This window comes from Misgurnus anguillicaudatus, chromosome 18 (genome assembly GCF_027580225.2).
Source record: "Misgurnus anguillicaudatus chromosome 18, ASM2758022v2, whole genome shotgun sequence".
Classification (NCBI taxonomy): Eukaryota; Metazoa; Chordata; class Actinopteri; order Cypriniformes; family Cobitidae; genus Misgurnus; species Misgurnus anguillicaudatus.
The window spans coordinates 17,387,651-17,415,440 of NC_073354.2; the positions used below are offsets into that span (position 1 = coordinate 17,387,651).

Consider the following 27,790-nt stretch of genomic DNA (forward strand, 5'->3'; position numbering starts at 1 on the left):
TATTTTATTTTACGGAATTCAGCATCCAGGGATTTTATTTGATGTTTGCCCCATTTGAAATAATCTGTCCGACAGTGTGGACCCGCAAGCTCACTCATTGCTTCACTCGCTCTCGCACTCTCTCCTAATAAATGATGTCATAGCGCACTCTGGTGGCACTATCATGTTACTACAATATGTATGACTCCTGTGAGGCCAAAAGAATATGCTATCATCTTTGACGCAATCCCTGATAAAATTGTACTACTATTACGAAATCCTGGATTCTATCCTGTAAATGTTGATCTTCAAACCAGTTTTTGTAGTGATAAAATGTTTATTGGGGATATTAATATATTAAAAGATAAATTCAATAATAAATATGTAAGAAATGTTTTAAAAACAAACTATTTGCCTTGTTCAACAGTGTTTTGGTCCACTAAATTTAAAGATTATAATTTGAAAAAAGTATGGTCAATAGGAAATAAGTTTTTATATAGAATTTACCCAGTCAAAGAAGTGCTTGAACGTTTCCATGTGAATGTTGAAAACTTGTGTGAAGTTTGTGGTATTGCCAAAGAATCTGTCACTCATCTTTTTTTTTTTGATTGCGTATATTCAAAAATGTTTTGGGTATATCTAACTTCATTTCTAGGTTGTTTGGAATATGTATACAAATTTATCTGTATGATGTAATTTTTTTCTTTGTACAGGACATTGTTGACTCCAAAAGTAAAATGTGCTTCCTTATAAAACTTTTTGTTTTACTTGGAAAATATCACATTCATGTGAAAAGATGGACAAAAGCTAAGCCAAATTATGAAGATTTTATAAAAGAAATAAACAATATGGTATTACACTAAATCAAGAACAAGAAAGACCCATGAAGCTTTTTGTTACTTTAAATTGTTGTAACTTACCACTGGCATTTCTTTTTCTTTTTCTTTCTTTTATTTGTTTATTTTACATTTTATGTTTATTTGGTTTCCATTTGTTGTAAGTATTTATCTATAACTCCTTGTATAATTTTTTAATTTCTGAAATAAAATTTGAGAAAAAAAAACGTTACTACAATATTCTGTCTATTTAAAGCTTTAATTTTAACGTTACAGTTTCTCGCTACATTATACATTTCTAAATAACTTAATAATATAACATATGCTGCTTATATATATATGAGAATCTGGGACATTTTGCATTATGTTTAATGACTGCTAATTGGGTGATAAATCAAAGCAATAGGCTACAATTTTATTGTCTTCATATAATTATGCCTACAAATTATCTTTTTTAATAATAAATGACAAGTTAAAAAATTTCCATTCACTAACCAAACAATAGTAATAAACTAAGGTTGTTTGTCTGGTTGTCAATTGATTTTAATTTTTTGTAAACAGATTTTGATCTCCAAAATATAAAAAAATTCAAATAAAAAGATTCTTGACCACAGAGTACATTATTCAATCTCATTTATTGAATTATAAATCTTCTGAATGTACATAGACATAATGCATTTTATAGCAAAAGGATAACATCTGTTAAAAGGAATAACTGCCTATTACACATATTGTACCATAGAATATACTTCATACCTCTCCCGTCTGTTTATCTCTTCCACAAACATTCACTCTACTGTCTCTTTAAAATTATATCTTTACCCTTTTTTAGCACAGACAAACTTTCCATGTCTACAGACAACAAAAAAGCAGAACTAAGAAACTAATAAAACATTTAAAAGAAGAATTTTTAAAAGTGCAATAGTTTTTTTTATCTCCTCCGGTCGTGGAATAGACCACAGCAGAGGGTGAAGATGGGGAGGGGGATACAGGCAGTGATATGCTGAATTTATGATATACAATGATACACATTTACAATGAACAGTGATGTATAACATCAAAATAAAAAAAGGAAAAACTTAAATGATGCTTCAAGAGTACAGGATTTGGCTGAAATGCAGGCATTTAGGTTGTAGGTTTTTGTGTAAATTTACAATGTGGTTTTTAGTTGCCTTGCTTTGGGTTGACATACATTTTCACAGGCCCATAGCATGCTAGGACATTATATAAAATCCAATTAACAGGAAAATGCAACTTACACCACACGTTGGGAGAGAATAAAACACAAACATAAACCAGTAAAATCAAATAAAACATTACTTAGGCCAATGGCGCTTGCATAGTTAACTAATAGCTAATTTCACTGAATCTTAAAAAGTCTTTCCCTTGTTTGTATCTCAGTATTACTACAAGCTCTGAAAAGCAGGTAAGAGCACACACAAAAAAACATGACAGTGAATTGATATTGCAAATGATATTGATTATGTCGGCCTAAATTATGTAATAAAATCAGCTTATTCTAGCCATTATATTAAGGATGGTGATGGTATTAAGACTTTTTGCCCAAGTCGTTTTCACAGGATAATATATTGCTGTACGAATGTAACGTTGGCATAGCTTAGAAAATGATCGATACCTTATGCACAGTTAGGTAAAACCTTTGGCCAGACATTATGATGACATAAATAACATTGTATCAACATCTAAAAGTTGAAGTCACACATGCGACTCGCAGGTCAAAACACACTTGCCATTTACTTCATTTATGAGTACATCATTTTCCCCAACCCAATATTCACAAAAATATATCCAAATGGTAAAAAAATAAAATTCAAACAGTCACACTTTTTCCGACATCGACGATATACGAACAGTTACATTAAACCTATATGTAGTTCAGCGGTTTATTGCTGCTCCTTACGATACATATCCTTCAAAATTGTGATAGTGAGGCAAATAACAGAAGAGATCCAACCTATATGCCATGTTTGTCCCAGTTGTCCAGCTGGTTAGAACCGTCTCTAGTGTAGTAAATGTCTGTAGTGGTTGTTTTATGGACTCATCTGGAAGTTAGCATTGGACTGAGGCTCTTTGATATGATTACAATGATGTGCTTATATTGCTGATCGGAATGCCCATCGCAACAAAGTTTCATTCAAACCACTCTCACACATACACACATATTTCAAACATACAAAAATGATACACAGAAACAACTATTTACTCCACTTCCCCTCCTCATTGGTCTTAGCTTCATTTGAGTCCATCAAGAGTGCTCATAAAGTCTTGTGCTACATTGCTGGTTCCTCCAGACCTTAAGAGGGCGATGTCTAATCCATAAAACCTGGATAGGCTCATTGACATTCATGCAGCGAAGTTTATCGTTTCAGAAGGCTCGTGAAGAATAAAAGAGTGATGATGGATGCATAAAGAGATCAGTCGACTTGGAATGAAATGGAGGCTGCGGGAAAACGGCAGCTTTTGTCTGTGATTGTCTCAGATTGTCATCTTTCTTTTACAGGAAACTGTCCTCCACGAGGTCTCCTGAGTCCAAGCACATCTCGTCCAGCAAGGTGATGTCCTCCAGAGTCTCTCCCTCACGCTTGGTCATAGAGCTGCTGGAGCCCGTCTCTATTGCGCTTTCATCTGATGTCTGAGAGCTATAGGACAGAGAAGAGACATCAGTAAGTTATCATACTAGATCAACTTATAGAAAGACTTCCAGCTCAGGAATAATTGATGACGAGCCATTGAATTATAAGAAAATAATGCACACCCAAGGAGGTAACGCCGTTACACTGCGGGTGTGCATTATTTTCAAATAATTCAAAGGACCGGAGTCAATAATTCCGCTTATACCACGGTTACCACAAATGCCTATTTTTAAGACATTTGAAAAGTTAGGTGTGCGGTTATCGAAAAATAATGCAAAGCCATGGAACATTTCTCAACCAATCAGAATACAGCATTCGTGGTATAATGTAAGTTAATTAATTGAGTCTCAATGTCATTTCGAGATTAGATTTCAGATAGACATTGATTTTCATCATACTCAGTCATTATTAAAGATATCAAGTATGGCTGACGAACGATTAATCGCGATAAATAATTGAACCTCCCTTTTGCAGTTGACTGAAGCAAATGACAGTATGTTATTTGAATAATTCATTCTGATTGGTCAGTTTACTAATGATTGAAGAAACCATTAAACCAACTCATTAAAAAATAGTATTAGATGCTGTAAACCAGGAAAACCATGGTTGTCAATTGATTTTGAATGTTTGTAAACAGACTATGATCTCCAAAATATATAAAAATAATAAAAATAAAAATATAGAAATTCTTGACCACAGAGTACATTACGGTCAATATTAAACGTATCAAGTAGGGCTGTCAAACGATTAATCGCAATTAATTGCATACAAAATAAAATGTTGTGGTTGCATAATATACATGTGTGTGTAATTATTATGTATAAATAAACACACACACACACACACACACACACACACACACACACACACACACACACACACACACACACACACACACACACACACATTCATGTATGTATTTAAGAACATTTACATGTGTATATATTAGGGCTGGGCAAAAAAAAAAAACAATTTTTAATCAATCTTTTTTTTTAAATGTGGTCGATTCAAAATCGATTCTCAAAGGCCATAAATCTGTTTTTTTTAATGAAATAATCTGATCCTGTTTGATCAAGAAATGCGACTGTTCTGACTTTTTTCAGCATACATTTTTCATCATGCATCAAAATTGTATTGTATTTAACATAATTGTATGCATTCGAAAATTAGAGACGGGTTCTGTTTTAATGTACCCAAGTGTACCTAAAATAAGTGAGTTTAATATACAGGTTTGTGGCTCTTAATTTTGATTACCGTGATCTTGAAAACTCGGGGTAAATCCTGTCCAGACAGAATCAGTTTGATGTAGGCGCGCACACGCAACATAGTTTTTTTGCACAAGAAGGCATTTAAGCGATAATGTATTGTATTTATTCACAGTAAACTTATTAGATAGATTTTTTATCACAGAAATAATTTCAGGGACATGAAATAATAAATTGTGATTTTCAAAAATAAAACTTGTTCAAATGTTTTCAGTGTGTGTATCAGTTCTTTTTGAACATTTCCATCTAATAAAAAAAACCATGATAATATTGATAACCGTGATAACTTTGGTCTCTATCATGATATGAAATTTTCATACTATCCCATCCCTAGAACATATATTTACTTTTAAATTTATTTGTATATATTTTATATTGTATATAAATTGAAAACAATTATGTAAATTATTTTTATATATGTATGTGTGTGTACATAATAATTACACATAATAATTATGCAAACACAAACTTTTATTTTGAATGCGATTAATTGCAATGAATTGTTTGACACCACTAAATTATATTTTCTTTTTATGATGTCGGATGATTTTATGTAGAAAACAGTAAATCACAAAAAAATGACTTTAGCTGGGTTTTCACAGACTGGGTCACATATTGTAAAATGCAACTTAAATATACACAATCAACTGGAAGATAGAACTTGTAGGTTACCTGTGGCGATTCCTCTTGCCGTAGTCTTCATCTGATGACGGGTCGAGGTCCGGCAAAGGAATAATGTAACCGCTGTCCGAGCTGAGCCTCTGTTCATCAAAGCCACTCTCGCGATCTTTTAGTTTGCCCTGGTTCTTGTAAAGCACGCCCATGTACTCATCATCATTGTCAACGCATTGCACTCGGGTCACGGCAGGGTGGTCGCTCTTTAGGAAGTCACGATTCACACGTTCATAGGACTGCACAACAATGGAAACATAAAAGTTAAGTTCATCTTAAGGACTATTTCATCATTTCTGGTTGTAAATAGCACTTAATTCAAGGTGACCATTCATCCTGAATCTGCAAGCGTTCTTTTACTCAAGGGCACATAAAGAATCGCATTTGCCACCACACCCCTGTGTAAGGTGCTATAACAGGAGCTAGTTATTGCCTGTGCCATGTGTCTCTAAAACACACTGTTTTGAAGTACCATGTGTGGTGTCTGTTTAATAGAGCAATTATGGTGAGCTGGCGGACACTAACTGGGAGCTCCCGGTCATTAGCACTGCTCGGTTATGCTTTGGCGGGGCGTTAGCCAGCTGGAGCGTTGCTGTGCTAATCTTTCTTAGTGGTCTGGGAGTGTTGGCAGTGAAGACACGGCGTCAAAGCCCGCAGTGACACACTGCATTTAAGCTAGAGGAAGTGGGAAGCCATTTCCACCATAGCTTTACTGGGGCCATTTATTATGCCCCAAAAGAACAGACTTGGAGACAGAGCGAAAGGAAATAAACGAAACACTAGACGAGTGAGAAGAAAAATCTTCTACTCAAATTTATTTGTGTTTCCACCACTTTTTGGTACACTCAAAAAATGCTGAATTGTTCAAATCCATGACTAAATGAACCTAGATAATGTACATGTTTTTTTACATGCAAGAGTGCATTAACTCGTCAATTAATAGAAAACGCTTCCCTGCCAATGACACCGGCAATCTGTAATACCGCTATTATCCACCACATGGCGCTCTTACCCAACTTATAAAACCAGGAAGTGTCTCTTAGGGCAGTGGTTCCCAAACTTTTTCAGCGTGCGGCCCCCCTTGTGTACAGTGCATTCCTTCGCAGACCCCCAAAGAAAATTTGTGACAAAAAAATGTTCTAAAACTCAACATTTTAATTAAAAAAAAAAACAAAAATAAATTATAAAAAAAATTACTGCTTTTGGTTAGTAGCCTTATTTTTGTTAGGTTTAATTACACAGAATTCATGATAAATTAATGTATTTCATAAAATGACATAAAACTGGTGCCCCCCTAGCACCATCTCGCGGCCCCCAGTTTGAAAACCACTGCCTTAGGGCAAACAGTTCAAACTCCGTGTATGTTTTGATTATCGCTCTGAATCTGATCTCTATCAAAAGTCCTTCACAAAAAAGTTTATTGCTCAAAATTCTGTATTTTTGAAGAAATCTACCCATATTTGAGATGTGATAAAAAACAAATAAAGGTTGGATGAAACTTTTTTGTTTGAAAGGAGGGTCTGTGTTTTTTCATTTTATGTTTATATATTTAAAGGAAAACCATTTTCTGGAAGGCATTAAACTTTTGTGAAAATCATTAAAAATGATAGCGGTGGCTGGCAACTTTTTAACTCATTCCTCGCCAGCCTATTTGAAAAAAGTTGCCAGACAGCATTTTTTGTGATTTTCACAAAAGTTTCACAAAATGCCTTCCAGGAATCCTCTTTACATAAATATATAAACCTACAAATATATGAAATGAAAAAACTTCCGAGCCCCTAAGATGACATTGGAGCAAAAAAATCTAAAGTTTAGTTTAATGTGCTCACGTCACGCGAAACCTTCATGTGCAGAATTTTTTTTAAAGTTTAGTTTCACGTGCGCACGCGAAAGTATCACGTGCGCACGCGAAAAGTATCAGGTGCGCACGCGGAAAGTATCAGGTGTGCATGCGGAAAGTATCAGGTGCGCACGCGAAAAGTATCAGGTGCGCACGCGATAGTTTCAGGTGCACACACGGTAGTTTCACATACGCACGCGAAACTAAACTTTATTTAATTTTTGCTCCATGTCCTCTTAGGGGCTCCATAAAAAACAGACCATCTGCTTTAAAAAAGGAAATGGGGAAAAGTTTCATCTATTTATTTATTGGTTCTCTTTTTATAACCTCTTAAATATGAATAGGTATCTTCAAAAATATAAAATTTTGAGCAAAAAGCATCCCCGTAAAGGAATTTTGTTAGAGATGAGATTCAGAATGAAGATCAAAACATACAGCAGTTCAAAACTGATTAAATTTATTTATGCATTGTTTTTTTAAATTACAGATAATAAAGAGCATAATAGACCATAAAAACAGTCAGAAAAGTATGGGGAAATGTTTTCTTTTAATTGACAAGATAACTCGTCAATGGCAGGGAAAGAGTTAAAAACGCTGGTGGGGAAAGAGTTAATGTGCAAGGAATTTTTTTTTATTAGCAGTATATGTGTTTTTACCTGGGTTCGAACCCATGACATTTTGTGCTGCTAATGCAATGCTCTACACCACTGAGCTATACTAGAGTATTTTTAAAAAAGATGTTTATTTTTTATTTTTAGCATGTAGCAGAAAGAGAAGCAACTGAAATCTTGTTTAATAAGTAGACTTGTCCTTACTCTCTTATATCCAGAGGGCAGCAGTGAGGCCACTGTCTCACTCAGGTTGTGGAAGGACGGTCTCTTCTCTGGTTCACTGTTCCAGCACTTCATCATAAGCTCATAGCTAAATATACGCAAACAACAATAACACACCAGTCAGCAATCAACACCGACTGAAGCCCAACACAGTCACACTAACTTAGAGGTTAAACTTACACATTATTGGACGCTTGCTCTGGTTTTGTCATTCGGTATCCACTTTTGATCTTGTTGTAGAAGCTGGAATCCACAACCATACCTGGATAAGGAGTCCCTCCTATAGCAACGACAAAAAACATTTTTAATAATATAAAATGGGTTCAACACTGTGGCGAAAACACAATAAATGGCAATAAATAGTAAATCAATGTACGATTAAATGAAACACACCAAGAGAGAAGATCTCCCACAATAAGATGCCGTAAGACCAGACATCACTCAGTGTAGTATACAGGTTATCAAATATACTCTCTGGAGCCATCCACTTTACTGGAAGGAAGGTCTGTGTATGTGAGAGAGAGGATAATAAATACAATTTAAATACTCTATACTTATAATAAAAAATTGCACTGGTAAACTCAATTTAATTTACATTGCACATATTAGGACTAAGAGAGAGAGAGAGAGAGAGAGAGAGAGAGAGACACTCACACTTCCTTTGGAGACGTAATTGTTATCGTGCATGATGTCTCTGGCCAACCCAAAGTCACATATCTTCACTATCTTGCCTTGAGATAGCAGGACATTGCGTGCAGCCAAGTCTCTATGTACACACTAAAAGAGAGAGAGAGAGAGAGAGAGAGAGAGAGAGAGAGAGAGAACAAAGAGAAGTGAGCAAGAGCATTAGTTTAGTTTTTGTAGACTATATGATATTAAAATAACTTCAATTTTGGTTGCTTGAAGTGGTCAAGCCAGGGTTGCCAAGTCTGCGGTTTTCCTGCACAATTAAGCTATTTTAACACTGTTGCTGCAGGCTGTTTCATGTCCACAGGTTGAAGTGACCCCAATAATGTGATATTTAGTCCCATAATTGCAAATTTAAGCTGATGAACCGTGGCAAAAACGCAGATTATAACCAGAGGAACCTCCGAAATGTGATTGGGCTAGTTTTAAGTAGTAATTGAGTGGGTTTTGCTGTGAAAATCTGGCAACTCTGAGTCAAACATATTTACAGCATTTCCCTGTTTCTATTTTTCCTCATTGAAAATATGTTTTCATGCCCATTTTCCCTTCCCTCGGCTCTTTCCCACTCTTTTCTCAAGGGTGGCCGAAAAATATCCATCTCTGGTAAACTCCCCGTTACCATGGACTAAATACAACAGTGTAATTAATACCTGCTGCTCACTCATATGACAACATTGTAATAACATGTAATAACACTGTAATAACAACATCTTCATGTTTTATGCACGGCCTTTCTTATGAGTGGCTTCGGCCAACGCAAAACCAAGCGAGTTCAAACTCCCCAGTCCTATATACAGTATTTAAACTGAACAGCCACAAGACCCAGCCAACCGTTTTCTCGAATACAGAAACGTGTCATTAGATCACCTACTCTGCAATGTCCAGAATCACACAAAAGCTTAAACGTTAAGTCTGGACGGACGATCCTGAACTTTATGTATGGGTGAGATCAAAGCCAATGTTTACATGATGGACAGTTATCCTGCAATTATGTTTGGGATTTAACTTACATTCTTAGAGGCCAGGAACTCCATCCCTCGAGCCACCTGATAGGTGAAACTGAGAAGATCCAAGGTGGTCAGACCTTCATTGGTGTCATCTGACAGAAGGTTCTCAACTTCACTGTCTGTCGTTCACACAAGAACAAAACTTAATTGGAATCGTATGCTTAAAAATGAGTGTTTTAGTGTATAGATCTGAAGTCTGAGGAATGGTTGACAGATGCATTAAGACGTTGTACTACTGTACAATTACCCTCTGTAACTGTAGGGTGCTTAGCAGAAATCTCCACCCATTTTACTGCAGTCTATCTGCTACATCTGAGTGTGTGTGTGTCCAACATCCACAATTCAAGCCAAACCAGGCCACAGCAGGCCAAACCAAATGTGCAATAAACAAATTTTTATACTGTATGTAGCGGCCATAACTTTCAAACTCCAAGGCTAACACAAAAGCACCTCTTAAAGGAAAACACCACAGTTATTCAATATTTTGCTATGTTCTTACCTAAGCTTAGACGGATTGATGCATACCTTTCTTTTTTCGATGCGTGCACTTTTAATCTTCTTGAATGTGTTAGCATTTAGCCTAGCCCCATTCATTCCTATGGCTCCAAACAAAAGTTTTATTGTGTGCCACCATACTTGCTATTTTAACTACTTATGTAACAGTCTTTAAATAGAGAAACATGAAAGTGTTTGGTGGCTTCTAAATTCATCCCTGTTTGGAGCCTTATGAATGAATGGGGCTAGGCTAAATGCTAAAACATTCACAAGGCGCTGTACAAAGATTAAAAGTGCACGCATTGAAAAAGATAGGTATGTATTAATTAGGGCTGGGCAAAAAATCTATTTTCGATTAATCGTTTTTATAAACGTTGTCGATTAAAAATCGATTCTCAAAGAGCAGAATCGTTTTTTTTTTCATATTTATTTCCATTTGATTTTAGATTTTGCAAGCAAGACGTGTTGTGTAATTTCTTTTTATTAATTACCCACTAGTAAACTGATGTTCACTGTTCTTTTTTATTAATATAGTATTTGTATTAAATCTATATTCATTGAGTTGAATCGAGAATCGAGTATTAAAACCTACCCGAGAACCGGAATCTAAAATTTTATCAAGATTCGAAATCGAATCGACTTGATAGCTTGTGAATCGAAATCGAATTGATCTGGAACATCTGAATTGATAACCAGCCCTAGTATTAATTCATCTAAGTTGAGGTAAGAACATAGTAAAATATTAAAGGACAAGTTCGGTATTTTACCCTTAAAGCCCTTTTTTCAGATTGTTTATGATGAAATAGAACGGTTTTGACTGAAATTTCGACGTATGCGGCTGCACCGAGAATTTTCGGGTGTTTCTTGTATCACCTCTCATCTCTACAATGGGTTTAGTGGTGCACTGGAGCAATCCTTCCTGGGATGCATTGAACTTTCGTTTACAAAGTTGTGAAACTCACCGAGTGGTCAGGGGTGTTCACTGATATGCTCACACAAAAATCGCTGCAAAATACGCATTCCAACAGGTTTTATCGTACTTTTGCCAACTCCATTGACTTGCATTAGATGTGCTGTGAGGTACGGTATTACTCCACGCCGGGAACTTTGTTTCTATTCTTGCAATTGGATTAGCACCACCACCTGTGCTGGAGTGTCTATTATTCAAGCTCTCGTCAGAAGAATGTACGGGTGTGAGGCGTTTGGAAAAATAGGTCCACAAGTTAACAACGAATGCTAAATGCAGCGATTTTTGTGTGGGCATATCGGTGAGCACCCCTGACCACTCTGTGGGTTTCACGTCTTTGTGGACGGAGGTTTGATGCATTTTGGAAAGGATTGTTCCAGTGCACCTATAAACCCATTGTAAAGGTGGGAGGCGAAACACAAACACCCGAAAATTCCCGGGGCAGGCGCACATGTCGAATTTTCAGTCAAAACCGTTCTATTTCATCATAAACAATCTGAAAACAGGGCTTTAAGTGTAAAATACCGAACTTGTCCTTTAAAAACCGGTGGTGTTTTCCTTTAATTGTGAGATGCATTTAAAGTCTTTTGAAACTCATCTGGTAGTTTTGTGTGAGGATATTAAAGTTTTATTACCATTAAAACTGCTGTGAGATGGTGGATGGTCATAATCTGATCTCTGAATGGAAGAGTATTTCGAGGCTTCGCTCATTTCCGACATGGGGACGTACTGCATGGTGTCTGCCTGTTTCATGTCCATGTAATCGCCTTTTCCCTCGAACGACAAGATGACGTAGCTGCGCATAGATGCATACAGAAATAATAATGATTCACACAACCAATACACATGGGGGAGAACATCATTATAAGAAAGACCTTGTTATATGATGCAAGACCACTTTAAGCTGACAATACTCTTAAAGGAAAACCTGTATACTATCCACACTTTCGACTATAATATTAAATAATTCTAGTCATAAAATAGTCTGAACTGTAGCTACAACGTTACCCAACAAGCCTTTGAAATTTGATGTAGAACTACTTTTAACGTGACATGGCATTTAAAAAAAAAACATGTGGCAGAATCAATGATAAAATAAAATTCGTAACTACTTTACAAGGTGGCAAATTCGAATGAATTCATGCAATGTGAATCGTACAAAATAAAACAAACAAGCATGTTTTATCACACTACAATAATTTTGTGTATTTGTGAGTTTGCTGACCTCCTGCTGCTTTCATCGGCTGGGTTGATGCCAAAGATGTCTAGATCTTTTTTGCCCTTTTCTGTGTGGCGGCTGAGAAATCCATCCCTGTTCTTATGCAGGTAGTTCACCAGGTCTCCATAGAAGCAATACTCTGTGATAATGTAGATCGGGCCTGATGGGAAAACAAGAATAAGAGAACAAGAAAGAGTCAGAGAGAGTGATGATAAACTGGTGTACTCTTATCAGAGACTTGTAAAATGTCTAAAAGCAGAGGGTTAAAGTTCGACGTAACACTTAACTCACAATAAAAACCCACAAAGCAAAAAGACGCCACCCTAGAGTCTCAGTGTTTGTGTTTACAGTTCACCTGATTTGGTGCATGCTCCCAGCAGGTTGACAATATTTAGGTGAGGGCCCAGATGGGTCATGATTTTCAGCTCGGACATCAGCGCCTGTTTTTCACTGGAACGTGCAGTTGCTGAGGAACCAGAAAACCGATCGTATTAAACCAATTATCAAACACAAGAATCAAAACGCTTTCAACAAATTCAACATAAATGTGCTTTTGATGATGATCCTTAAAACTCATCTTATAAGAGAAATCCGAATCGGTCCAAATTGGTTAACAGGCTTTAAGTACATTATATCAGTGGCAGCCGGTGACTTTTTTCGATTGCGCTCGATGCGAAGTTCGTCACAACATGTGTGTGGTTCGTCATTTCAAAATATGTGTCTGTGCATCGAGTGATCCTGTGTGAATCACGTGTCTCGTCAAAATAAGTGCCTGCTGCAGATGCGTCTAAAGGGTTTATGATAAAAGATACGCTCGCATTTGCCAGATACTTGCATAATCTCATGCGTAATCAGAGTTTAATGTTAAGGGAGTGTCTTGCTTGTAATTTGTAAACGTGAGCGTCTCTTTTATCATAAACGGTTTTGACACGTGTGCAGCAGACACTTATTTTGACAAAACACGTGATGCACATGGTTAACATGACGCAAACAAACCCATATTTTGAAACACAAGCAACACACATGACACTCGAATACATATTTTGAATTTGAGCAGTCACGAGCCGCCACTGCATTATAAATATATGTTAAAACCAGAACTACTAAACGTTTTTAATCGATCAACTCACGTTTAAGCATTTTTACAGCCACTTTCATAACAGGTTGAGAGCGACTCAGTCCATAAGCGGTGCCTTCCACCACCTTCCCAAATGCACCTGAACCGAGGACACGACCTGCAAGACAAACACAAATATGCATAAACTCATTTGCATGCAACCAGAGGACCACAGAAACATCAGAGCGTTAGAAAGTATGCAAACACAAAGCACTTTCTGTAACTTTCAGGATTACCGCAGTGGTTTCCTGTTAATGCCAGATCGTCTTAAAAACCCCAATCGTCTATACAGTTACACGCTTACATAAATACGATCTACGAAATACGATTAGGACAGGCCCACAACAAGATCGCAATCCATTCAATTGCATGACCACAACATGGTTTAAACACACAGGACAGGATCACGATGGGCTGACTCACCAAGAACAAGACCATCTCTGGGGAACTCCCAGCGGGAGTCATATGGAAGCTGCATGGGATCCACGTAGATATACTCGTGACCATCGGGACTGACAGACTCGATCACGCGCCATCTGATCTCATAACGTGGTTTCTGTAATGCATATGTACACAGAAAGAGTGATTATTAGATAGTCCAGTAAAATCTCACAGATACTGGAAGACATTTTCACGTGCAGAATGATACACAGACAATACAGCAGCTATTAGGAAAAGAGAAATAAAGCAGATGTTAACATAAATAAGAGAGTGAATAAATGACAGAGCGAGGAAGTGAGGAAGCATATGAGTGAGTAAATGGGTAAACTGAATGGGCAAGCAATTTATTTTAACGCATTTGGCAGATGCTTCTCTTCAAAGCAACTTACAGTGCATTCAAGCTATACATTTTACCGATGTGTGTGTTCCCTACGAATCGAACCAAAAAGTGATTAAGCGAGCGAGTGAGTCAATGGGTGAGTGATTACCTGTTTCCAGATAATGACCAGCACAATGAGTGAGATGATGACAATGACCAGCAGCACCAGAACAGCAGCGGCCACAGTGAGCTCCGAGTGTGGACCTGAACACACCATGAGCAGCAGTGAGGAGGATGATGGTGAAAGATGAAGGATATGATACAATACGTGTCTTTGACAAAACTGTATATTGAAAGACTGCACAAACAAGTGTTTTCTATGTATATCACATAGCGTAACTAGCCGACCAAATGTGAGGTCATAATAATAATAATGAATGACTTTACAGACAGATTGTTTGGTTTGAAGTGCATCGCATAAATCATAATAGCTGTACAGCTACATGCGTACAATCTCGTGCACGTTTTACATTTGATGGCTGTTTCATCATTCTCATATGCTTTATTAATCAATTTCCAGTGTGAGCAATTCATTATTTTGCAGTCAAACCCTGCCAACAGAAACTAAGGTAAACACATATGGATTTGTTTCTGAAGCCAGCGGACGGTACACCTGAGGAATCTATCACAGGGACAACGAGCATGGTTTACTTAAATGAGGCTAACAGATGTAAACACTAATGTAAGGCTGAATTTGGTGAGTTTAAAAGACCACACGGACACACAAAATATAAATACAGAGCAAAGCAAATGTTTGCGACTGTTCCGAATGGGGGAGCTGGGCAGTCAACAAACAAAACGTAACCTCAGCTTTAAAATTCAGCCCTAAATAAACTGTACACCTGTGATTCAAATCAGTTTCAAATCAGCCTCTGTTTACACTGTGAACTCATGGAACACTGTGAGACTAAAATGTCTTCAGAGAAACTGACATGTAAAATAATAGCTGGCCTTTGAAACGAAAAGAGCAGTCAGAGAGTACCGCAGGCGGCTTCTTACCGCTTGATACAAGCTTTACTTCACGCGAAACGACACCCATGTCGTTCCTGGCCAGGCAGCGTACGGCAACCGTGCTTTCGAGATGGCCGAACACGACCTGGCTCGCGATGTTGTCGTCTTCATCCATGTGCAATTCTTCCGTGATGTCTGTGGAGTTTAACTGAAGTGGTAACCACTGAGAGGAATCGTTGGCACATCTGTTGGATTATTGCAGAACAGTCAGGTTGTCATTTGGCTGACTTTAAATGTAGGGTAGATTAAGAAGGAAATCTGCACATTGTTTAATTTCTTTGCAGATATACCAGTCGACTTCAGGGACTGGGGTGCCGCGAGCAGTACACACCACCGCCTGACCCGCAACTGGGCCATGGTGGATATCCATCAGGTCCACAATCACAGGAGGAACTTTAAGAGGAGAAATACAAAAAGTATTTTTTTTAAAAATGGTATAAAAAGCATAAACTTTAAAGGCGGAGTCCACGATGTTTGAAAAACACTTTGGAAAAGGAGACGGGCTGACTACCAAAACACACTTATAGCCAATCAGCAGTAAGGAGCGTGTCTACTAACCGACATCCTTGCCGGGTTGCGTATGTGTGGGGCGGGTCTATCAACCGAAGATCCAGATTCTATTGGGGTAGGGGCGTGTTTGTTTAGGTGATTTTAAATATCAGCATTGGCTTTCAAACATCGTGGACTCTGCCTTTAATTTTTTTGGACTATACAGAATAACATAAATTTATTTGTTTATGAAAGCAGACAATTTTATCGAAAGTGACTTAAAAATAAGAGCATTGAATTTTTTTAATTGAACAAATCAGGAACAAACAATAAGCGTACTATTTATTAAGGGTTTTAAAACTTTTTGATGGCAGAAATTCCCAAATATGAGGAACCTTTAGCAAGGGACGCCTTTCCTAATCCATATATCCGTATTTAACTAAACTGTGTTAGATAAATATTAATTGTGATATTATAAGGACCGCATATTGTTTACAAACACAAATAAAAAACTAACTTTTGCTTTGTGTTTTATCTGAAGACCCCTTGGAACCTTCTGGGGGAATCCAGTTTAAAAAACCCTGATATATCTATATATATAAAGTATAGGATATATTAGATATTATTAGATTATATCATTAGATAAACATTATTGGGGCGGTTTCCCGGACAGGGATTAGACTAGTCCTAGACTAAAATAAATGTAAAAGCTGTAAAACTGAAAACAACTTGCACTGACATATCTTAAAATACATCAGTGCCCTTTGTTTTGCCTCAAAATGCACACAAGTAATGTTTTAGTGAGGCATGTTTGTTAAAACTAGTTATTTCCTAATTAAACTAAGGCCTAGTCCTGGTTTAAGCTAATCCCTGTCCAGGGGAAACCACCCCATTATTATTTAATTTTACACAACCATGTTATCCATGTTTATAAGAAAAAATACTCCTAAAATAGTTTGTCCCTGCTGATTTTTTTACTTACTTTAGGCTACATTTGCAACCTTGTACTTCTAGCTTAGTGTTTTTTATGTTAGAAATGTTATTTGTGTGCTAAATGTGATTTAAATTTAATGACCAATACTCTGCAATATCAATATCACACAAATCAGGCTTTAAAATCTTTAGCAAAAGAGTTGCAAAAATGCAAAACATAAAAATAACTAGAAAATAAAAAAGCTCTATTTGATATTTTGAAGTCGATAATCAGCACTTTCTGAAAAATCTTCAATGACCATTTGATAAAAACAGGTATTTTTCATACCCCAAGTGAAAAAGAAGTACACTTCTATAATGTACTATAAGTTTCCTATTTTCACGCACTAATTTTGTACTTAATAATGTACTTAATTATTCTTAAGTTCTTCTTAAAATAATCTTAAAGGGATAGTTCACAAAAGTAGATATTTTGAGAAATTATGGAATTTAATGGGTACCATCAACTGTGTGCTTCCATCATTTATCAAAATATTTTCTTTCTCATTTATCACAATACTTCCAAAATATTTTTATTCCTACTATGGAAGTCGGTGGTCACTGTCTGCTGTGTGTTTGCCATCATTTCTCAGGATATCTTTTTTGTGTTCATCAAAACAAAGTAATTCATGCAGGTTTACAACAACATGAGGATAATAAAATGATGACAGAATTTACATTTTAAAGTGAACTATCCCTTAAGAACATCCAAGTGTACTTATCTGTGCTATTTTCAGACACCATGATTATGAACTAAAATGTGTTAAAATATATTTAAAAAATGTATTTATTTATGTACTACCTTGTAGTAAACTTGAACCCATCTTTGTATGAAAATTGCATAAATAAGTACACTTAGATAGTCTTAAGAACGTCTCCTAAAGGATTAGTCCATTTTCTTAAAAGAAAAATCCAGATACTGTAATTTACTCACCACCATGTCATCCAAAATGTTGATGTCTTTCTTTGTTCAGTCGAGAAGAAATTATGTTTTTTGTGGAAAACATTGCAGGATTTTTCTCATTTTAATGGACATCAACACTTAACACTTAACTCAACACGTAACAGTTTTTTTCAACGGAGTTTCAAAGGACTCTAAACGATCCCAAACAAGGCATAAGGGTCTTATCTAGCGAAACGATTGTCATTTTTGACAATAAAAATAAAAAATATACACTTTTAAACCACAATTTCTCGTCTAGATCCAGTCCTGAAAGCGTCAGCTTGACCTCACGCAATACGTCATGACGTCATGAGGTCACAGAAGACGAACGCGAAACTCCGCCCCAGTGTTTACAAGTGTGGAGAAAGAGGACCGTTCCGATGTTGTTGTATGTGGAATGATACTAATTAATGTCTTTGTGTCAGTTTATTGTTTAAAATGTCCGCAAATGTGCGTTTTATATATGTAACATGTGACCTCCCTACGTCACTACGCATTTACGTTAGGTCGCGCTGGACCGGACCTAGACGAAAAGTTGTGGTTTAAAAGTGCATATTTTTTTATTTTTCTTGTCAAAAATGAAAATCGTTTCGCTAGATAAGACCCTTATGCTTTGTTTGGGATCGTTTATAGTCCTTTGAAACTAAAAAAAAAGTTGAAAAAAACTGTTAGGTGTTGAGTTAAGTGTTAGTGTCCATTAAAGTCCATTAAAATGAGAAAAATCCTGCAATGTTTTCCTCAAAAAACATAATTTCTTCTCGACTGAACAAAGAAAGACATCAACATTTTCACTATTTTCACTATAACACTATTCCTTTAAGAACTATTAAAGTATAATTTTTAGTATATTAAATACAAAAATTTGTGTGTGAAAAAAGAGCACTTTTGGACATTATGGAAGTGTCCTACTTTTTTGGGACCCTATTCGTGAAAAAGCTATGTACATAGCTGCACGTTGTTTAAAAAAAAAATGCTCCAGTTTACACCAAGAATAACATAAACAAATATACGTAAAACAGTGAAGAGGGAGGACCTAGAGGTGCACCAAGACAACCAAACAGCATAAGTAAACACATGCAAATGAGCGTAAACACACGAATGTCAGAGTCAACCTGCAGGTAAAGAAAAAGGTCTCACCTTTAACCTGAAGGTAGAAACTGTGGCTGGTAGTCAGGTCGCCCGTTTTTGCCGTGATGGTGTAGTTCCCACTGTCTTCCGATTTAGCCCTGATCAACGTCAATACGCCCTGATAACTGAACACCCAACACAAAAATAAAGGGTTTGAAGTGATTTTCTAGCTTGGAATTGCGTCGTTTCTGATTTTTAATATCGCAAATGCAATTTTCATCACTTGTAAATACAGGACTTCCAATCTCACCACACCATTTAGATGGGATTAATAAGACAAAAGTTGTGCCAACCTGGTCTCGCCGGTTTTCAGGACATTATTGCTGATCTCTGCAGCGACGTTACCCAGAACCAAGCCGTCCTTTAACCATGTAACCTTGGGGGCAGGGAAGGACTCTATGTTTATCTTAAACTCTCGCACCTCATCCAGCACAGCGGTCTCCATTGGACCAAACACTGGATCAATGGAGACAAACTCTCGCTCTGCAGACATAACACATGACATTAAGGCTTAATACATAAATACATCTAAATATTAACAGTATAGTCATGTATATCTAAAAATAGGTCCATGCTTTAAGTGTATAAGCGGGCTTTGTACCATAGACAGTGATGGTTAGCTGTCTGGTTTGGCTCTCGTTGCTCATAATGTCAGTGATGGAGCAAGCATAGACTCCACTGTCTTTTGGTGAAGCGTCAGCCACGGTCAGTCTATAGTGGATCTCAAGATCTCTCTTATTCTCCTTCACTGTCTTTACCCCACGATTCGCCTAAGAGGGAGCGAAACAGTATACCATATTTATATCCACCAGAAGAACAAACCTATGAAATTTCAGTGGCTCTTATTCCTGCATCGAGTTTGAGTTTTCTCACCAGTCTTCCAGGATACTTCCAGTGGTCCTCCAACATCTCACTGCCTTTGGCAACACAGTCAACGTTGATGGTTTCACCCACCAACAGAGACATCTTTTCTGCCTTCACATCAACCTTCAGTGAAGAGCTCCCTGAGGGAAAACAAGATTTTTAATCATGTGCAGACCTTTAAGGACTTCTTAATGCATTTGACTCATATATTCACTTAATCTCACCTATCCAGCCATGAACTATATACTCCATACTGTCAATCTGCTGTCCATTAATAAGAGCCCTGCAGACATACGTCCCAGAACCGAAGATCCCAATGAAACCTCTCTTGCTGTCATAGACGTTGGTCAGAACTTGACCGGTCTCAACATGAACCAAAGAGACGCTGGTGCTGGGGTCCGTCACACGGCACGGGATTTCCATTTCATCGTGACTCGACAGCACATGGTTTTCAAACAAGCTCATGGATGGCGCAAACGGCATATCTGGATCTGCATGTTGTGAAATGTTGTACACCTTAACATTTCCAAAGCCAATTTCTCTCTGCATTGGTAAACTTTTAAGAGCAGTCCATCATTAAGATCATTCCATACCTGGCACATAAATGTAGATGGTGCTCTCCTCTTCGCTGGAGTCGTAGGAGCAGATGTACTCTCCGGTGTGGGCTGCTGTTGCATCGTCAACAGTCACAGTGGAGACAAAGAGTCCTTTCTTTTCAGACCGGGTCTCCTCATCTACATCAGTGGGGCTTTGCCAGGTGAGCTCTTCCTGGCCTCGACATGTGAGTTTGAAGGTGGAGTGGAGAGACACCTCCATGGTCTCCCTCTGGGGCCACAATACCGGTGCCAGTACAGAGTATGGCAACACTGGGGTTAAAGCTGTACAAAAAAAGACAATATGACTACATGAATATGCATTTGAATACAAACACATATCCACGCTTACATACACAGATTTGAATTTAGGCTTCAACCAACCTTCAACCAACAGTTTGAATGAAAACACTGATCTCTTGGAGCCAATAGATGCGACAATCTCATAGGTTCCACTGTCCTCCTCTGTTGGATGACGGAGAACCAGAATATTCTCATACCTTTGTGAGAAAAAGACTCAGATTAGCAAAGCGTAAAACTGAAACATAAATATATGCATTCAGCGTGTTGTGAATTTGTACCTGAGACCTTCCAGATGAGTGGTCTTGGTTGAGGTGTATCTGTTATCCAACTCTTGCCCGTCTTTGAACCACGTGACCTCTGGCTCACGGTCAGAGTCGATGAAAATAGTAAACTCTTTGTCATCCAGAAGTGAGGCAGTCTCATGTGGCCCAAGACCGTTGGGTATAATTTCCACAAATGAGCTATCTGAAGTCCAGAAGAAAATTAAATGTTGGTTGATTGTCCACCACATCTGTTCTGTTCATCATTTCTAGATCTCTCTTAACTGGTTTTACTGGTAAAAGCAGAGGTGTGTACATACCGTGGACTACGATACCCAGGGTTTCAGACTTGATTTGTTCAGTGAGTTTGTTAGTAACAGCACACTGATAGGACCCAGTGTCTGCCACAGAGGCTTTTGGGATGTTGAGGATGTACTGCACCTTGTCTGGGAAATCGGACTTTATTATCACTGCCTCTTTGGCCTAAATAGACATAGAGAGAACAATAATAAGCACCATTGCGCAGAGAAACACATTGCAGATTACTCATATCGAGTTCTGATGCATAGTTTTAAAACAATCGGTCAATGTCCGATAGTAGGAAAATTGCTTATGTTTGCAGATAATGATTATAGGCCAATACATTGGTGCATCCCTAATGCATACATATATCACAGAAAGAACCTTCCTGTATACAGTAGTTTTAAATCAGTTTCCCGCACACCTTTCACCTTTATTTTCTGCACACATGTGCATTCCCGAGATCACAGAAAGACAGAGGTGAGAAACAACCATTCGTCTTGAACACTTGAAGGACATGCATGTCGCAGGTCAAAGTGCACTGTAAATTAGTGTCACTCCTTTCCTTTGAGCTTTCTACAGTATGTTCACTTTAAAACTGATGATTTTGCATGACTCCAACTCCTGTCTATCACTAGAGAGTATGTTTATAGTATTTTACAGTAGTAGTAGTAGTAGTATACATTATTAGCATATTTAATTTTCATTAAAAAAGTAAAACATAATAAATAAATGAGAGACTTACCTGTGTTATTGGATGCAGCCACTGTTGGTAGAAAGCAGTTCCAGGTGGAATCTCACAGGTGAGATTTAAAGTTTCTCCTTCTGACAACGACTCCATATTGGCCCTTAACTTAATGCTGAAGTCTTCATGTAATAAAACCAGAATCATTCACAACATAAATACTGCTGCGATTAAACACACTTTTTATAATGAATTAATGCATATTATTATGATGTCAAGATGTTACTTGATGCAGATTATACAAACAAATAAATTCAAGACCAAAATATCCTAAACGTAACCCGGACATTCTTTCATTCATTTCAATGTAAACTGTACATGGTTTTTAACCAACATATCAAGCATGATGCAATTTCATTATTTAGATTTGTACACAATAATAAAAAAAACAGATTTTTGATTCATTATAAAAATAAATTTAGTTGTTTTATAAAAGTTTATTTTGTTGCTTTATAAAAGTATATATTTTACACTTTATTTACATGAATCTGTTTTCATTTCACAATGTATACACTGTAAAAAATTAGCTGTAATTATGAAGCTGGTTGCCAGTAACTTACTGTAGAAGATAAATATTGAAAATGTTTAATGTTCATTTAACTTTGAACAAACTGTTGCCAGTAAATAACATAAATGTAAAATCTACAGTAAGTTACTGGCAACCAGCTGCCAGTAATACTGTAATTTCTAAAAATATCATTTTTACAGTATCACTTTTAATACATACTGTACATGTTTTCTCTGTTCATATTTTGCTTCATTAAAAACATCCCCTCTTTCAGACTGTGGCCTAATGTTTTGCTTTGCTGAAACCTAACACTTGTGAAATCTTCAAAGAACCAATATTTAGTAAAGTAACAATTCAATCCATTCTATTACTGTAAAAAATGTGCTGTAATTATGCAGCTGGTTGCCAGTAACTTACTGTAGAAGATAAATATTGAAAAAGTTTAATGTTCATTTAACCTTGAACAAACTATTGCCCGTAAATAACAGAAATGTAAAATCTACAGTAAGTTACTGGCAACCAGCTGCCAGTAATACTGTAATTTCTACAGAAATTATCATTTTTACAGTATCACTTTTAATACATACTGTACATGTTTTCTCTGTTCATATTTTGCTTCATAAAAAACATCCCCTCTGTCAAACTGTGACCTAATGTTTTGCTTTCCTAAAAACCTAACACTTGTGAAATCTTCAAACCAATATTTAGTAACAATTCAATCCACGCTATCTGAACAACACTGTCAAAAATTTGCTGTAAATATGCAGCTGGTTGCCAGTAACTTACTGTAGAAGATAAAGACTGAAAATGTTTCATGTTCATTTAACTTTGAACAAACTGTTGCCCGTAAATAACATAAATGTAAAATCTACAGTAAGTTACTGGCAGCTAGTTGCCAGTAATACCCAGTAATACTGTAATTTCTACAGAAATTTTTTACAGTGAATCTAAACATGCAAATTACGAAACAGGTGAACAATATTGAATTATCGTATGCCTGTTGTGCATTACTTACCTGTCTTATTTGCCAAATTGTAAACGATGCTCTGCACTGCTTTGCCATTGACTTTCGTCTCACAAGCATAGGGACCTAATGCGAATGTTCCCATAAACCCAATTTTGTGGTCATAAAGAGCATAAACCTCACGACCACTTTGCAGGTTTTTAAGTATCACATCTAAATGCGGGTTTGTAGTGCGGCAGGGGATGATTGTATCATTGCCGTCTGTCTCAACAGAGGAATCGGGCACAAATGGCACCTCAGGATCTGTCGATAAGAGCAGGTCAGAAAAGTTATTCTAAACAGGATTTTTTGTTGACACAGGCCTTTAAAATGATTCGAAATTATTTTTAAAAAGACAAAACATAATTGAAATAAGTTAATACAGCTAAAAATTAACTTATGTCTTGCTGTTTGGTCATTTTATAATGACTATACATATTTAAATGAGTTAATTGGGTAGAAATTCTGAGTGGGAGAGCCTTTATATATTGATGTGGACAATGAGATGGCCTGAAAATCAAAAAGGTTGAGATCCTCTGAGCTACACAAACTTTTTTAAATGAAATATTCTCATAGAAACAATTACCTTCTACAAAAATGTAGATATCAATGATGCTGTCAGGGTCATCCTCATATGAGCAGATGTAATCACGAGTGTTATCGATCTCAGCATCAGTGATCGTCAGTGTACTGTGATTTAATCCGGACCGCACATTCACATTGTTGGGTAATGGCTCAACCCAGGTAACCGTCCTCTCTCCAAAGCAAGTGATGTTGAATTGCGAGTGAGGTTTCAGTATGAATTCTGTATTCTCTGAACTCAAAGTCGGCAAAGACTGTGTAACATCTGCAGAGAAATACATCATGTTTTTTATTAATTAGCAATAGAAAAAGTTAAATGAATCAGTAAGAGCTATATGTTTGCATAAAAAACACATGCCTGAGAATAATCCTAGCAAGACAATCCCAAGAACGAGATGTGTCTCCAGAATTCCCATTGTCACTTAAACTGCGCGCAGCTATGGGAGCAGAAAAACATATTATTAGTAAAGGACTGTAAAAGAAATTGGAATCATTTTCTCAAACATGATTGAGCTTTTCTGTGTCGGTTGTAGGTTTCATTGTATTGATCTACACTACAGTGTGTAATATATTGTAAATGAAAAAGAACCTCAATCCAGGAATACTACTGGGCAGGTAATCTAAAGAGACTATTTTGGAACGACTCTACGTGCGAAGACATTAAAGGGAATTATCTTTAGAGACGTCAGACGCTGCCGTCTTAACAATAAATGTGCAACACAATGCCAATGAAGAATTAATTCTAGCTGTATGGTTACATAAAGATCCTTTTTTTTCTCACAAAAAGGTTCTTTAGTTGAAAAACGTTACTTAGACTACAAAAAGGTAAGAAAGAAATGGTTCGTTCAAGAACCTTTTTCCATTCTTTTGGGAACCCAAATATTATTCTTCTATGCTTTGAAGAAACCTTTGTAGTACTTTTTTAAGTGTGTTCATTAAATTGGCCCTAGCTGCTTTGTCAGGGGACAGCTTAGATTGCTTGGTTTAGCCATATTTCACCTCTAGGGGGAGACAGAGTACCGCGTTTCCTGAAGCGCATAGACCTCCGCAAGAAGTCATCATGAGTTATGAGTTTTATTTTTGTTCTTAATGAAGAAAAATATTACACATAATTGTAACCTTTCTAATGTTAAAACATACGGGTAAATCTAAATAAGTAAATGATCAGTTGGATATAAATTAATATTAGGATTTTCATTGCTTGCGTGTGCTGGTAAATGCCCCTGATAGTTCAAATCAATTTTATTTTTATAGCCCTTTTTTATACCTGTGCATTGTATCAAAGCGGCTTTACAGTAAATACATATTACAGACAATACAGATAACCGCAGCTTTTTGACTTTGAAGGGGCATTTATGTTAAAAAGATCTATAGCCTCTATTATTTCAATTCAATCTACATTAATACACAATTAAATTTGACCAAAGCTATAGAATTCAGACCCAAACCATAGTTTTATTTAAAGGTCTGAATGTTGTCACTATAGTGTCTAAATTAGATCGCAATCCTACAGCGCATTCTTTGTCCATTCGCTGCGCTTGTTTCTAATCAGACATTCCGCGCGTCTTTGTTTTATCTCTGTCTGTCTGATCGTCGGACCCCTGGGTTCCATCAACGTTTCTGCAGACAGTCAATCTCATTTCATTTGAAGTGGTCAGCTTAGTTAATGCAAAGCCACATTATCGTGAATACAATTATTTTTGGCCCCTGGCTCCATTTTTCATGTCTAATTTGTCTTGCAAGAAAAAAAATGTGCAAAAATAATTGCACTGCAAGGTCTACTTCAAAGTGCTAGTAAAGAAAACGTAATCTCTGTTTTTACAGCCCAAAGTAAAATGGGGTCTGCCGTTTGCTCATCTCAGCCCTCTTGGGCTAATTATGCTTGCTGTGTCCGGGGGGAGCGCAGTAAGACTGTAATTAGTCCAAACTCTTTCTGGATTTTAGTTTATCCATAGGATTGCCTAAAGATCCTTGCAAAAACATCGAAGTAAAAGTGCGCATCTTTTCAGTCATTTCAGTGAGCGCAAATTTCGGCAAAGGCTCTGCATGCACTTTTCTCCGCGAAATTGCACAGCAGGCGCCCACACACAGATGCGCAGCTGGCTGCCAAACACAAGCGATGAGCTGCGTTTGACACTTTCGGCCAACAGCTGAGAAAGTGTCCTCTGTTACTTTACGCGAATTGATACGCTAAAAACAATTTCCACGGGAGTAGATGAAACTGATCTAAAGATAGCCTTGCGAGATGATGCATCTGGTTGCATCTGCAAACACTGCAGAGCTGGACATATCCGTGTAAATAAATTAAAAAAATGGATTTGGGGGTAAATCAGTTTTCTTTGTTGCACAGTCCAAAGTTTGAGCAACAGTCCATCAGTGTTTGATTTATGAGTCATCATTAAGAAACACGCCTGGGTCCAGTACCTAAATTGCATTAAGTTAATCCAGATGTGAAAGAACGTTTCACCATTGAGAACGTTGCCCTTAAATTCGCAGCACTGAAGGCGGCAAAAAGTTTTTTTTCTCCATGAAGTCCATAACGATGCATTTCAAACACAAAAAACTCCGTAATGCAAAATAATCCAGCATAGTATTCCAGTATGGCCCGTGAGCATCCCATTAAAAAATGGAGGGTGGCAAACAAATCGGAATCCAGTCTGAAATGTGTTTGCTATTAGATGCCACTCCACGGGATGAGACACCCCCAACTGCGCAGTAAGATCCAGCACAACCAGGCTTTGACTTTACAGATGAAATTAGGGTTCCGTGAAAAAACAAAATAATCCTTCTTGATGCAAAAATGAAACTGAGAAAAACTTTTCCAAGATGAGAATGAATGATGTGCCACTTTTGCGAGCGTTGTTCAAAATAAAATATAAGCCTACTATAAAATATAATCCACGTATGATTTCAAAGTAACATACATTTGATACAGGGATGACTACATTTTTAAAGCAGGATTTTTAAAATTTATAATTGGTCAAATAGAAATGAAGAACAAATTTATATTTTAAACCTAAATACTTGCATTAGATCCATACGTTTTTAAAGATCTTGTTTGCTGAAAAAAATACAACAGAAACTAATTATATCAATTTAAAAATACAATACCTTTTAAAATCCTTTTGTTTTTTGCTCTTAATAAAAGAACAACCAAAATGAATGACCAAAGCTCTTCTAAAATGCTTCAACCACTCTCGGAAAAGCAGTAGTAATCCTCTCCCTTGTGCTGCGCTCCTCCGTCCTGCTCCACGCCGCTCACACAAATGCGCCTCTGCAATAGCAACCTGTAATTGATTCAATGCTACAGTCCATCCTTCCCAGAGAACTAATCATCTGGCTCAAAGTAAATAACTCTCAGGAACTGCCCCCCCCTCTCCCTCTGCCCCAGGCGTCTTTTCAAAATAAGAGTCCGTGTTTTTACGCTGCGCTTCCAAAGAGGAGTCGGATTTCTCTTTGCTCTGCAATTTTGAAGGAGGTGCGTAAAAGACGTTGAGTTGGGAAGAAAAGGACCATATGTTTTGTGTAAGTGTAAGGGGGCCCTTTTTTGAATAAAGGGATCTTTTGTGGGGACAATGAAGTCAAGTGACCCATAAAAAGTGTTTTATACAAACCTAGGTAGTATAGGAGTTCACATCATCATGTAATCAAATATGAAATAAAGCATTTTTTGTGTGCTGTGCGAGGGGAGAATGCAA

The 27,790-nt window shown here is 37.0% G+C and overlaps 1 protein-coding gene and 1 long non-coding RNA gene across 2 annotated transcripts in view; one reads left to right on the top strand and one right to left on the bottom strand.

Annotated features, from left to right (window-relative positions):
* Positions 1-1,431: 1,431 nt before the first annotated feature.
* pdgfra (platelet-derived growth factor receptor, alpha polypeptide) lies at positions 1,432-27,418 on the bottom strand. The gene is made up of 29 exons (XM_073855963.1): positions 27,204-27,418; positions 24,451-24,529; positions 24,097-24,357; positions 23,523-23,774; positions 22,000-22,121; positions 21,275-21,437; positions 20,973-21,159; positions 20,776-20,891; positions 20,392-20,676; positions 20,023-20,289; positions 19,808-19,938; positions 19,536-19,704; positions 19,228-19,417; positions 18,944-19,059; positions 15,663-15,795; positions 15,391-15,581; positions 14,501-14,595; positions 13,995-14,127; positions 13,585-13,689; positions 12,810-12,920; positions 12,461-12,614; positions 11,871-12,031; positions 9,777-9,892; positions 8,734-8,856; positions 8,473-8,584; positions 8,260-8,359; positions 8,062-8,167; positions 5,407-5,645; positions 1,432-3,475 (listed from the first exon to the last, which is right to left on the bottom strand). The coding sequence occupies exons 2-29, from the start codon at positions 24,506-24,508 to the stop codon at positions 3,331-3,333; spliced, it is 4,341 nt and encodes a 1,446-aa protein (XP_073712064.1). The 5' UTR covers positions 24,509-24,529; positions 27,204-27,418; the 3' UTR covers positions 1,432-3,330.
* The window catches only part of LOC141350565 (uncharacterized), a 57,177-nt gene continuing 32,763 nt past the window's right edge, over positions 3,377-27,790 (top strand). The window contains exon 1 of the long non-coding RNA XR_012358631.1: positions 3,377-3,499. This is a non-coding gene — a long non-coding RNA (uncharacterized lncRNA). The remainder of the gene's footprint in view (positions 3,500-27,790) is intronic.

Excerpts from the sequence above, each read along its gene's own strand:
- pdgfra (XM_073855963.1), bottom strand. The coding sequence starts at position 24,508 with ATGGGAATTCTGGAGACACATCTCGTTCTTGGGATTGTCTTGCTAGGA. Across the intron at positions 20,892-20,972 it reads ACTCATCTGGAAGGTCTCAG|GTATGAGAATATTCTGGTTC; the intron begins GTACAAATTCAC and ends TTTCTCACAAAG. Across the intron at positions 12,615-12,809 it reads GGGAGCATGCACCAAATCAG|GCCCGATCTACATTATCACA; the intron begins GTGAACTGTAAA and ends TTTTCCCATCAG.